Source organism: Ochotona curzoniae, unplaced genomic scaffold (genome assembly GCF_017591425.1).
Source record: "Ochotona curzoniae isolate NIBS_2020 unplaced genomic scaffold, NIBS_Ocur_1.0 scaffold_3835, whole genome shotgun sequence".
Lineage (NCBI taxonomy): Eukaryota > Metazoa > Chordata > Mammalia > Lagomorpha > Ochotonidae > Ochotona > Ochotona curzoniae.
In genome coordinates this window covers 26,317,738-26,330,123 of record NW_024467114.1, presented here as the reverse complement: position 1 = coordinate 26,330,123, position 12,386 = coordinate 26,317,738, and the positions used below count along the sequence as shown (strand labels likewise).

General features: G+C 42.2%; 1 protein-coding gene across 2 annotated transcripts in view; it reads right to left on the bottom strand.

Annotated features, from left to right (window-relative positions):
- Positions 1 to 11,845, bottom strand: part of SKAP2 (src kinase associated phosphoprotein 2) — a 139,527-nt gene extending 127,682 nt beyond the window's left edge. For both annotated transcript variants that reach the window (XM_040965067.1, XM_040965065.1), the window contains exons 1-3: positions 11,603 to 11,845; positions 2,617 to 2,722; positions 1,970 to 1,995 (exon numbers count right to left, since the gene is read on the bottom strand). In XM_040965067.1, coding sequence (XP_040821001.1) covers positions 1,970 to 1,995; positions 2,617 to 2,722; positions 11,603 to 11,669 — 199 coding nt within the window. In that variant the 5' untranslated portion in view covers positions 11,670 to 11,845. The remainder of the gene's footprint in view (positions 1 to 1,969; positions 1,996 to 2,616; positions 2,723 to 11,602) is intronic.
- Positions 11,846 to 12,386: the final 541 nt, after the last annotated feature.

Sequence of the window (12,386 nt, the reverse complement as noted above, 5' to 3'; positions counted from 1 at the left end):
TAATAAATAGGGGTATAGGCAAGCAGGAAGAAAACAGCTTCTTTTCACTTCATCTGTACCCCATATTCATGAGAGCAAAAGAAAGAAAGAGAGCCAGATGGAAGCAGGGAGATAGGAAAAGGGAATTCTGCCCATATCCCTTTGAAGGAAAACCATCCAAACTCCTGGAGTGAAGTTACAAGTGGTTGGGGCAGCACTACCAAAAGAGAATTAGTGTATTCAATGTAGAAATGCTAATAAATTCCTATTTTTAAGAGGTGTATCTTGAACATTTGCTTTGCAACAAATACGTCTGCCCTCCTTTCTATTCCCAACAAGCACAGACAGAAGAGCTCTTACAACAAAGCTTGGCATAGAATTACAAAGCTTCTCATATTTCTCCAAGGTACACGTCTCATTTATTTACAGGCTAACTAACTTTTGAGCCTGCACTCTTGGTGATTAGCTAACTCAATCCAGCAGCGCTGAACTACAAATGACTTATTTGGAGGAAAATGATTATGGAAAATCTCTGAATTCAACGTTATTTGAACTCTTACTCAAAGATCATTTTTTATTTTCTACCAAACACTATATAAACCTTCATTCTCTTTGGAGACAAAGAATGAATCTCAGTAATGTCATTTTAATATCCACACACCTGAACAAGTGCTAAAACCAAATACCAAGGGGAATGTCTACGCTATTACCAACCAAGTGCAATCATGCAATGACTTCATATTATCATGCTTTTTCAGTGTTAGAAATATTTTTAATGTGCAAATAATTAAGCCACAATGACAGTTCCATAAATAATCACTGGAACAAAAACTTCTTTTCAGAAGAGAGACAGAATCTAATCTCTTATATTATTCCTTAAATACTATGTTATACAAAAGTTATCATAATTAAAACACACAAGGACGAGTTAATTTCTATAATTCCACTAAGCAGAACATGACATGATTACACCCGTAATTCAGGCTGCACTGGGAGAAGCGTCCTGCTCTGCTCTGCTCTTGATTTGATAGTTTAAAAATCTTAAGTGGAATAACATTCTCTTTCAATCACAGTGATCTCAATGATGGAATGTGAAAAGAAACCGTGACTTCCTTTGAACTGATTTTAGGCTTGTCCGCCTAAGTACTTGGTTTTCCGACACTGTCGTTACCCTCTCATTCACAACCAGCACAAGTATGAGCTACTCAGAAGGAGCCAGACTGTTCCCCAAACCCACAGTCAGCTGACTTCAAGCTGTGACCCCTCTCCCAGTCTCCATAAGCTGTAAGTCGTGACCCGTGATTCAGTGTCATGGAGATAACGGCTGTAGCCAGCCTCCCTCCAGAACTGCAGGCAAGAAGCAGCAGGCTCCCTACGCCCTGCCGCTCTGGTGTCCAGCATGCCAAGCAGCCATCTCTCAGCTCTGAGCGAGGTGATCAGGTTACTAGCAGCCTCACATACTTCCAAAACATGGAACCATGTCTATAGCACATATGTCATTCAAATCAAAAGAACCGCAAGAAAACTTGAAAGTACCGTTTGGAAAAGATTTTTCTCATGTTCTCAAGCAAACGTTCATCCTGTTTTTAAAACATCTGTCAAAACTTCACCTGTGAGCACCTAGGCACAGACCCTCATCTCTGTAGGGTCCCAGCTGACCTCTCACCTCTGCTTCGGAGGATTCTACCAGACGTAACTGCAGGTATGTGTACCTTACCCAACACATTTCTGTCATAGCATCTTCCTGGAAACATCCCACCCCAGAATGTTAACTAAGCCTCTGACTCAAGGCTTTGCAGGGTGAGTCTGCCTATGCCTTTTAATTCTTCTCTCAGCAGGGGGAGCTAGCACTCTCATCTTGAAGATCTAACTAACACAGAAATTTAAGGCTTGATTCCAACTATCAAATTTCAGGATATGTTAGATTATGCTACTGAAAATCTCACCAAGGGGGTGAAAAACAAAACTTAAAGCAAACTTGAAAACTTACCTTTGTCCTGAGACTCCTGAAGATAGCTGCAAAATCAGAAATATTATATTTTAAAATGAGTTTGAAAAACCCAATGCAGACCTAACCTAAATTATAAACAGACACTGAGGGCAAAAACCACTCCCTGTCTTAAAACGACAATTCCAAAAGACTTGGCAATTTATAATAAAACTAATTGTAGAGAGTAATCAAATGGGGATCTATATAATATGTTTAATAATTACAACATGAATTGTATTTATTCATTTAAAGTTTTAATAATTAACAGAATTCTCTTGATCAATGTCTTGGTCTTTTCTATATTTATTTTAAAATCCCCAATCTATGTCTGCCTTATCGTTTAAACCAAATACATCTCTCACATACCAAAATAAACAGCAGGATATTGCCAGAATGCTTAGGAAAAATATATAATTAATAACTTTCACAGAAAAGGATATTATAAAAAGGATGTCTGCATTTAAAATCTATTGTAATAAAAATATACTTTTGTCCTTTAAAAATATTTAAAAGCTGACATTTAAAAATAAATACCAATTAACTTAGAACATTAAATTGTAACTTCATGATAACCAATTCCTTGTTGAAATGTTAATTACAAAGTTATTTCTAAGAAAGAAGTTAGTGATAAAAGGCAAGTGACTTACGTAGACTTTACATCTTTTATCTTCTTAATAAGGGAGTCTCTCTTTTCCTTCGCTTTCCTGGATAAATTCTCCCCTTTCAGAGTGTCTGCTACAAATGTTTCAACATCTAAACCATGAAATATAAGAAACAGAATACAAATTATAGGAAAGAACCATTTTTTGTGAAGACAAATAGGACAATGATTGTTTCTACACATAAGTGTTAATATCTGCACGATCTGTTATAGTTATTTATCAATCCAAAGCATAACAGTTGAAGTGTGCTTCAAATACTAAGTTGGACAAATCTATTCACCAGTTAGCTAATAAAATTTGTATGCTCTACTTATGCTTAGCACAGCAAATGCTATTTGGATGTTGGCATCATTAAACTAGGAAGAAGCACACAAGTTTTAATAAACTCAGCTGCCCCCATAAAATAAATTCTCATACAAAAGCAAGCACCATGCTTTAACGCATGTATTGCTATCATTTTGTAGTGTTTTGTTAAGTTCCTGCGTGAACAAGTCATTCACAATATTATATCAATATAAGCTAATGTTCCTAGCAAGGTCTGTTTTTCCAGAGTAATCCATTTTCAGGTATGCATAATGGCTAATGCTTTAAAGGAAAATACAACTCCTTTTCTTTCGAACCAACATTCCCAAATCAAACCCTCCTCCTCACCAACCATCCCTACCATCTGGGCACCCTTAAGCAAAACTGATAACCAACCAGCTATGCCTGAGCCTGCTTCCTTTGTTGGGGTCACCACCTGATATGTTCTTTTAGAAAAACGGATTCCCCCACTGTTTAAAACCATAAAACACAAGAAATAAGATTTCAATCATCTCTTTATAGCATTTCTCCAAGTCTCACTTCTAAAAAAGGTTAGCAAATTTCTAAAGTGCTCAATGTCTGGTTTTCTCTTGAATAAAATCCCAGCAAATCCTTGCTGGATTTAATCTTTATAACAACTGCATTCTTACAGATCATAAAATGCTGTGCAACTTAAATTCACTTTATTTTCAAAATTTCAAAGCTCCTTCTGAAATACCCACTACAGGGGATACCTTTAAGACATGCTCAAACAGGCATGGCTATGGCCATCCACATCTCAGTGAAGAAATGTATGTGTGTTTCACTTTCTTTTTGTTTAACTACTTAGCTCCTGATTCTCACTGATTCAAAGACGGCAAGAACACATAATATTACAAACAAGTAGTAGAATGACCTCTCAACTGTACTGACGATTAATTATTTGAAACCTAGAAAATGGGATAGAATGTTTGGGCTCTATTTATAAAGTGTTCATTACAAAAGCATTTCGACCCAATGAGGCAAGCTGCTAATCCACAATACATATATGTAAAGGTAATTTCTCACCAAGGCAACACAACAAGTAAAAGAATCAAAATTTAATTTGGTTACAATTTTTCTAAGAGTTTCTGGTTTGAGATTTATTCAGAACCAAGTGTTAAAAGTATCACAACGAAATGAAGACCCTATGTCAGGGAGCTTCTTTCCTTAAGTCGCTCTTCTTTCTGAAGAGCAGAACAGGGGACCTAATCCACCATCCAGCGTTCCTCAGTGGGTGCGGAAGAACGAGGCGAAGCAGGGTGCCCATCTCAACCCCGTACATTTGCCGTCTAGGGGAGCAAGTGATCCTTGGACATGAAGGCACTGGCTGAAATGAGGAGGCCCTGTGGCTTCCCTGAGACTAGGAGCGGGCTCCTCGGGCTCCTCGGAGGAAGAGGAAGGCGGGAGGAGGAGCACCCTGGCGCCTGCTGCCTGCTTTCTTCCCCAGGAACCCTGCGCTTGTGGCGCATGGACCAGCAAATGGGCGCCTCCCTGCCATTTGATCTCAACGTTCGCCTTTAATTCTCTCCTCCTGGAGTATTTAATTGCCTATTTTAATTTTCAAGACACAAATCCGAGTTTAACCAAATGGGTTTTATTTTCTATCTCCGGAAACCAATAAATAGCAGGATGAATTACAGCCCACGAGTTATTTTTTTAAAGGTCCTATCAATTCTAGAAAAACTCAGGAAACAAAACAAAACCAAAAAGCTTGCAATGCTCTGCACAGGTGTACTCCGGCTTCCCCAAACTGTTTCTAAAATGCCAATCCATGCCACTGTACTGGAGTAGAACGTTCATGCAAAGTGCGGGGCTGGAGCAAGCAGCGATGCTCTCATCGCTGAGTCGGAGTTCAGGGTTGGTAAGGTAAGGAAACAGAGCTGTACTTTCGGAGTAGTTTTACCCCCAAGCTTTTTTTAGAAGAGAGTTTAAGACAGCTAAAAGAATCTCAAGGACCCGGCTTCTTGGTAACTGTCTCAAGGAGACAGGACAGTAGGTGGGTTTTGCTTTGCTGGGCTTTGCTTTGTCTCGTGTTTTTACCAAGTTGGGAACTTCCAATTGGGTGAGCGGTTCCTGCAACCATCTGTATTCACGTTTAGGCTTTTGAAACTCACTTGTTTCTCAGACTCTGCCTTGAGCCCGTTTCTTTTCCAAAGGCACGGCACCAGCCTCTGGCAGGCGCAGGAGCCTCCGGAAGGCAAAGCAGCAGTCTGGGGTCCTTGCCTGCGCAGAGGCAGAGCGAGCGCCTAAAAGCAGTCATCCCGGCTGTACCCAGGGATGCTCAGCTCCGCCTGGGAGAAAAACTGGAGGGGTAAAAACCCCAGGGTTCCTGAGCGCTCAGCGGTGAGCCAGGAGAGAAGCTTGGGGCCTCGTCCTGTCAAACAAACGGGGTGGGATCTGCAGCATTGTAGCTAAGAGCCAGGGTAATATTTCAAAAACGGGCAATAAAAGTCTTGGGCGAATCAAGCGCTCCTCTGGCTGGGTGGAAGGAGATTTGAAGCTTTGTATTGTGCTCCAAATAGCCCAGCAAACGGTAAGCCAGCAAGCGCGGGAGACCTCTTCTATCTTCCCTTCGGGGTCGTGTCCCTCGGTTAATATGTAGATCTCACTGACTCCCGACTGCCTGTAATTCGGGGAAACGCCGTAATTTGATTACAAGGAAAGGTCAGCCTGCCTCCTTCGCCTTTGGCCTGGTGAGTTACAATCCCTCTTCCCTGACGGAGCGGGTCCCGCTCGCTCCCGCGTGCCCCTCAGAGAGGAGAGAAGCGTGGGGGGACCTAGCCGGGAAGCGGCAGGAAAAGGGGTGCTCTCCATGCAACAGACAGAACTCCCCCACACACATCCCTGTCTCCAAGCCATCCAGCCCTTCATCCTACAGGTCTATTGCCACCTTTCATCCCAGAATGCCTCCCTATATCCATCACCCTCTAACCCCCCAAGTTATTACAGGGAAAAACAAAAAGTCCACCCAGCAAAAACAAACGTGCTGATGATTTTTGCTTTTCTTACACCTTAACACTGTCCAGAATAAGCCTTATCTCCCAGCCTGGTTGTAAGGACGTGGGAGAGAAGACCATGGAAATTAGCGGATTTACAGAGGCTCCTTAGATCATTATGAAGTTCTGAAAGCAACAATGTAAAGATGACATGTTCTGGGTCAGCAATCCTTAGGCCCTTTAAGTTACAAACCTCTTATTCATCATGCAGACCCCTGAGGCGCAAACATTTAACACCCTAAGTCACTGAGTGGTACTCCAGTTTTCCCCTTGGATGGAATTGAGGTGTACACAGAAAGCCAGAGTCACACCCCTGTGTTCAGCTAGAGGCTCAAGTGGTTGGGACAGGCCGTACCCAACACACACCGGCTACTTGCTTTCCACCAACCTCTATACAGATCACATCCTGAAAAGATGTAACCACACAAAGTCAGAACAATGTTTAAATTTCGAAAGACAAAATAACTGTTGGCTTCTTGACACACATCACTGGGGCTTGACATTCTCCCTAACATCCTGGAATACCTATAGTACTTCAGGCTGGAGGTTAGCAACAAGTTAGTAACAGCCACCATCTTCCTGCGTATCTCCCAGCACGCACACACACACATACAGAAAGAGAGAGAGAGAGAGAGAGAGAGAGAGAGAGCGCTTCTGGCCTGAATTACACAGGGGAGGACACAGGAATTGGACTGATTCCACTACCATTTGCTCAGATCCATAAAGTGTAACACCAACCACACAAGATCCCAAATGGGCTTACTACTTAATTCTGTATCTTAATACATATGAACTGGGTCAGATTACACTTTGAACTCACTGGAATGTGCTGATACCAAACTTAATGCAATAAGAATCCCAGCCTAGACTTTAAGCCAAAGTCACATAAAAAGATGCACTTTTCTTCTCTCATGGGGGAATGGTCTGACCAAAAAGCTACTATTGAAAACATAAAAATGAAACTGGGCACATACACATCAGTGGAACCAAATGTCCAAAAATGGAAGATGGCTAACTGAAAAGCTATTGATTGACTGTTGATTTTTCCTTTGATTACCTAGCTCTTTCATAAGTTCTACTTTAAGTGTAGACTTTTCAAACTTGGTGGGAGGAAGGCATGTACAAGCATGGGAGCTCTCACAAGGGGTCAAACCTACCTAGTTCTTCCACCATCTTACAAAATTTTCAAAATTGCCTTTAGAGACTAAGTGATTTATCTGAATAGAACACTGGGCTGTTGAAAGATAAGGCTGAACATCTTTCAACCTCTAAAATATGACTCTTGATAAATAGCATTTTACAATCATCAGAATCTTTTTACCATGCATTTTAAAAGAAGCCACAGTGAATAATACTTTAGTCTGAGATTTACACTATATTCAATGTTCGGCAGCATCTATTGTAATATGTTCAGAATGTGATTGAAAAAGAAATGTAAACTCAATGGAATGAAAAAGATAGACTTGGCTTTAATTGAAAAAGACAAACTAAGTGAATAATGAGTATATAAAACCTAGCTTATGCCATTTTTATCACCCATGTATGACACTTAATCTTAAATTTATGAGAGGCAACTGAACTGTGTTTCAAATCACCAGAGGCTTTTCCTGCTATGTTGTTTCCACTTTGTTTCCAGTCATACTCTAATGCTGATAACAATAAAGATACATTTATTTGGAAATTTTTCCTAGACTCCTCATTTGTTAATATAGACTCTTTTTTTTTAAAGCAAATGATTAATATGATTGAGTACCTTTACAAATCATGCAGAGTGTCAAGTGCCTAGCTTAGTAACCTGAGATGAAAATGCTTCCAATGAAATCCAAAAGAGCTCATCCTAAGCAAAAGTACACTGTGTGTATAAAATAAATAGGCAAATAATTTTCCTGACACAAAATCTTTAATTCATCTATATTATAGGACTCATACAAAAAAAAAACCTATAAATTCCTACTTCCTTGATTCACAGATATTTATTTCCACTTCTAAAAGTGAAAATCTTAGCGGCAGCATAGACTGGCTTCACTTTGAAACTGTTCTTCTATCAACTTTATGCTCATTAGTTGTCACTGCCAAAAGGAGGTAGGCTTGTTCCTGATCTGTACAAAAAAAAAATCTAGGTGCTGGAAGAACCAGAGGACTATTTGTGACTCAGTAGGTGGCACTCTTCCCTTTACATACTCAGCGATGCCCCAGGAGGAAGCTATGGCACCATTAATAATTCTCTAAAACCAAAATGTGGACCAACTTGTAAATGGAACTGTGCAAAGGTAGAAATCAAACCATACTATATTCAGCATCAAAAAAAAAAAAGTGGCCCCTCTTTCAACTGAACTGTCTTCTTTACCTAGTGCCCTAGAGGGATCATCAATTATAACATACAAAGGTTAAAAAAAAAAAGTGGAAATGCCCAAAAGGAGAAAACACAATATTTCTAATCAAGACTGCCACACAAGCCAAATCTCAGGGTCACTCTGTGTAACCAGATAACTACTTTGTTAACCATTTGTTGGCTGGGTTCTGTTGTGATTTTTTAGGGTACTGAGAATCTTAACAAAATCTTCTTTCAATATTGGTTTCATTTTCTAATTTAATAATAATAACAAAGACAAGAACATCTTGCAGCTTTCAAATTTGTTGTGCTAAGTGAAAATGAGAATGAAACAGAATATTTGATTGCAAACTGTTAAAAAGCTAGTAAAAGGTAATTAAACATAGGGAAGCAAGTAATTCTAATTCCTCTCACTTATTCTCCAAGAGAGTCTTAGACAAAATATGAATGGGAGGGTGGACTAGATGGATAGGATTTGGGGGTATCTTTTGAATTACATTGTTCAGGTGAAACTTCTTCTCCCACCATTTGAAAGAAAACAATAGCAACAACAACAAAAATCAAGTGTTGCCTGTAATGTATATGGCATTTAAAATTTGCTGTAACCTTTTTTGATGAAACCAAAAGAGTAACTTTTTTTTTTACTTTTGACTACAAGTATAAGCCCTTAAGATTTAACATACTGACGCTATAGAAAATACTGCAAACTACAGAGCCAGCAGTTCAAAGAGGAGCTACTGCATTTTCTGCATTTTCATAAACAGCTTTTTAAAGGAGAAGGAACCGGAGGGGCAAATACTGAAACATTAACCTGAAACTGCCACAATCAGCAAGAGAAAGAAAAACCATCAGGCTGGTTTGGGGCACTTGCTCCTGTCTCACGGTGGAAAAGTCCAACTTCCACACCACACAGGACACTGCGCCACAAGTGATGAGCCGGGTAAAAGGTACAGTAACACGAACGGCAATGTTCTCTCTGAATATTGGATTCCTTTTTCTTCAAAGCAAAGGATTTTAAACTCCTTCACGTTTTCCTTCCTCGTTTTTACCTTGGAATTCTAACGCAGAACCAGGCACTCTAACGTAGTGGTGAACTACAATCACCACTAGCATTATTTCCTTCTTGGCTTCAAAGTCCTAAGCAGGCCAGCTACATCCCTAACTCACTCCATAATTTTGGATTACCCAATACAATTGAATCATGCAAATCATGCAGGATCCCAACATGGTTTTTGGATAAAATATGTGAAGTAACTATTAAGAGCATCTATCCTTAAAACCTTCTCTACCTCAAAAAAATCGAATTACCGTCAAACATAAAATGTTCGCACTTCTCCTTGAATAGATTTCAAAAACTTGAAAAACTCTGGCTAATGTTTAATTTCTTCAAATGTACATATGATCCCCAACTTAAATCATACTTCTTGAAAATTAAGTATAACTTTGAGTATTAAGTATAACTCAAATTTATGAGCCCCAATGTATGAATGGTTTAATATTTGATTCTAAGACTTTCTGAATTTTATTATGTAATTTTTTAATCACTATGAAATAATGAAAATGTCAATAACATATATTTCAAACAGCTAATCAGACATTATGGTAACATATAATCTGACTAAAGCAAGATGACAGATATTTACAGAAAGTAAGTCCTGGCAGATCATTTAAATGTGTAATTCAGAATTTCTTAATTACACACTTGCGGCCACATGAAGCACCTGTGATCTGTGGGGACTGAGGAAAAAAGAGCCCACAGCACGCACCACATGTACACACTAGCTGGGAATGGTTAGCTATGGATGTGAACTAAGCATGTCTGCCGTGGAGGCTGTGAGGCATTAAAAGCATGCAATCAGAACTTGCATTATTGTTCCTTAAATGCAACATCACACACCCAGAATATCCTGAAAATGGTGCTATTTATTTTTAGGACAATGATAAGCATTTCTTTAGATTGGTTATTAAAATAATATCCTAAAGAATCAATTTCAGAGTTGTGGCATCAAAACTGTTAACTGCAGTACAAACAAAATTAGCAGTGGGAGCTTCTCAAGATGGAGTACACGCAGCCTTAAGCCAGCCCTTATGGCCTTGCCAGTCTGTCCGTCAGGGGTGCCCACTAATGACAAGCGTTCCCTGGGGTCAGCTCCACCACTGAGGTCTCACCCTCGCATCCTGTTCATACCATCACACGTCTGCACTCACACACTTAAATGTTTTAATCTATTTATGAGGTTAACACCCAAAACACTCCAGCAGCCTGTTAGCTTCGATCACACACTACTACAGCACTTAACTACCTCCAACGTTATGTTTCAGATGATACTGGGATTCTTAGAGTGAAAACAAGTAACTGGTAACACAAGCATTTCAGAGGAATTCTTTTCCGAATTATCAATACTGAAAGAGAAGTATTTTAGAGGCAATTAAAACAAAAGCAATCAAGTTACTTTCCAGAATATCTGCCATATACGACACAAAGATGTCAAGAACCGCACAGCATCAGGGTAGGCGAGATGTATTCTGCACTCAAAGCGTCCCTTTCCGCCCATGTGCAGAAACACACCATCGGCCCTTCCAGAAAAAGCACCTCCACATCCAGGATTTTTACGAACTCATGACACTGAGGAACCACATTGAACTCCCAGAGTAGGTTCCTGTAAATGGTCTTGTAAAGTTGAAAAGGGGAAGATGAGGGTGCAAAGTTGAGGTACTTTCATCACGCGACACAGGAAGCAGAGACTTTTAACACATCCTTCCTACTTCGCTTAAATGTGTCACTGGGGCTGAAGCCAAGTGGCCATTTGAGAGCCAGGCCCACTTTCAAAGTATCCAGTGGCAAGAGGAGACTCAGTGTCCAAGAAAAGTATTGGTTTCCACCCCTTCATCCCAACACTTGTGGCTCTAACATCTTGCTTGCCCGTACACCCCCTCCGCTCGCCCAGAGAATCCCTGAGGCTCACGCAGGCATTAGGGAACTTTCATCTTCTCTTTCTCTCACACTGGCTCTCACACACACACACACACACACACACACACACACACCTGTCCTCATCTCAATAACGTCGCAGATCAAGCCCTCGGGCTCCACGCTCCCTCCCTTCCCTGGCACCCACGCCCCCTGTCCCGCCCCCGCCGGCCGCACTCCGGGACCCCGGGAGGAGGGCGAGGAGGGCGAGGAGGGCGAGGAGGGCGAGGAGGGCGAGGAGGGCGAGGAGGGCGAGGAGGGCGAGGAGGGCGAACGCTTCTGTCCCCGCCGGCTCGCCGTCCCTCGCCCCCGCCCCGGCAGCGAGCCCGCCCCCTGCCCGAGCGTTACCTGCCAACAGGTTCCTAATCTCCTCAGGGAGGGAGTAGGGAGAGGAGGCGCTGCTGGGGTTGGGCATGTCAGCGAGCGCCGGGCATGCGGGGAGAGGACCTGTGCTCTGAACCTGACTGACGGCTGCGACCTACACTCGGGCAAGCAGTCCCGGGCAGGACGGCGGAGTTCCGAGTCCGGACCCCGCCAGGCCTGGGCTCGCGACAAGGAAGTCCCTGAACCTCCAGCCGGCCGCAGCTGGACGCCCGGCTCGGCCCCGCCCGGAAGGCCGGGGCGGGGCGATGGGCGGAGGGGGAAGGAGGCGCGCCGGGCCTGGGCCATCCAACTGCGCATGTGCACCCGCGGGAGTTCCAGGCCGGCAGAGAAAGAGCCCTTGGGGCAGGCCACGCCCACGGTTGCGTAGGAAAGCGGGAGGAGGAGCGAATGGTGGGAAGGGGGCGGGCTAGGGCTGCGTCACCTGATGCGTAGTCTGAAGCGCCTTGTCACCATTTTGGATTCTGGCACTAGCATTTCTCTAGGATTCCAGAAAAGAATGTATCTCAGTGGCCTGTGAATTTTCCGGTTAAGGGGTCTTCTGCTCATGGCCAGCCACGCGGAGGCTTAACACGTTTCCTGGTAACACGGAAGGAATTTCCAACCGCTCTAAACAATCAAGCCCTCCTTTGTCCTACTGCATGAAGGTAACGGAGTCCCATCTTCCGCCAGTCGTCCATGAGCCGCCAGTCTGGGGCTACCCCGGAAAGCATTCTGATTGGCTCTTACGTTACTTTTCTACAAAATTCCT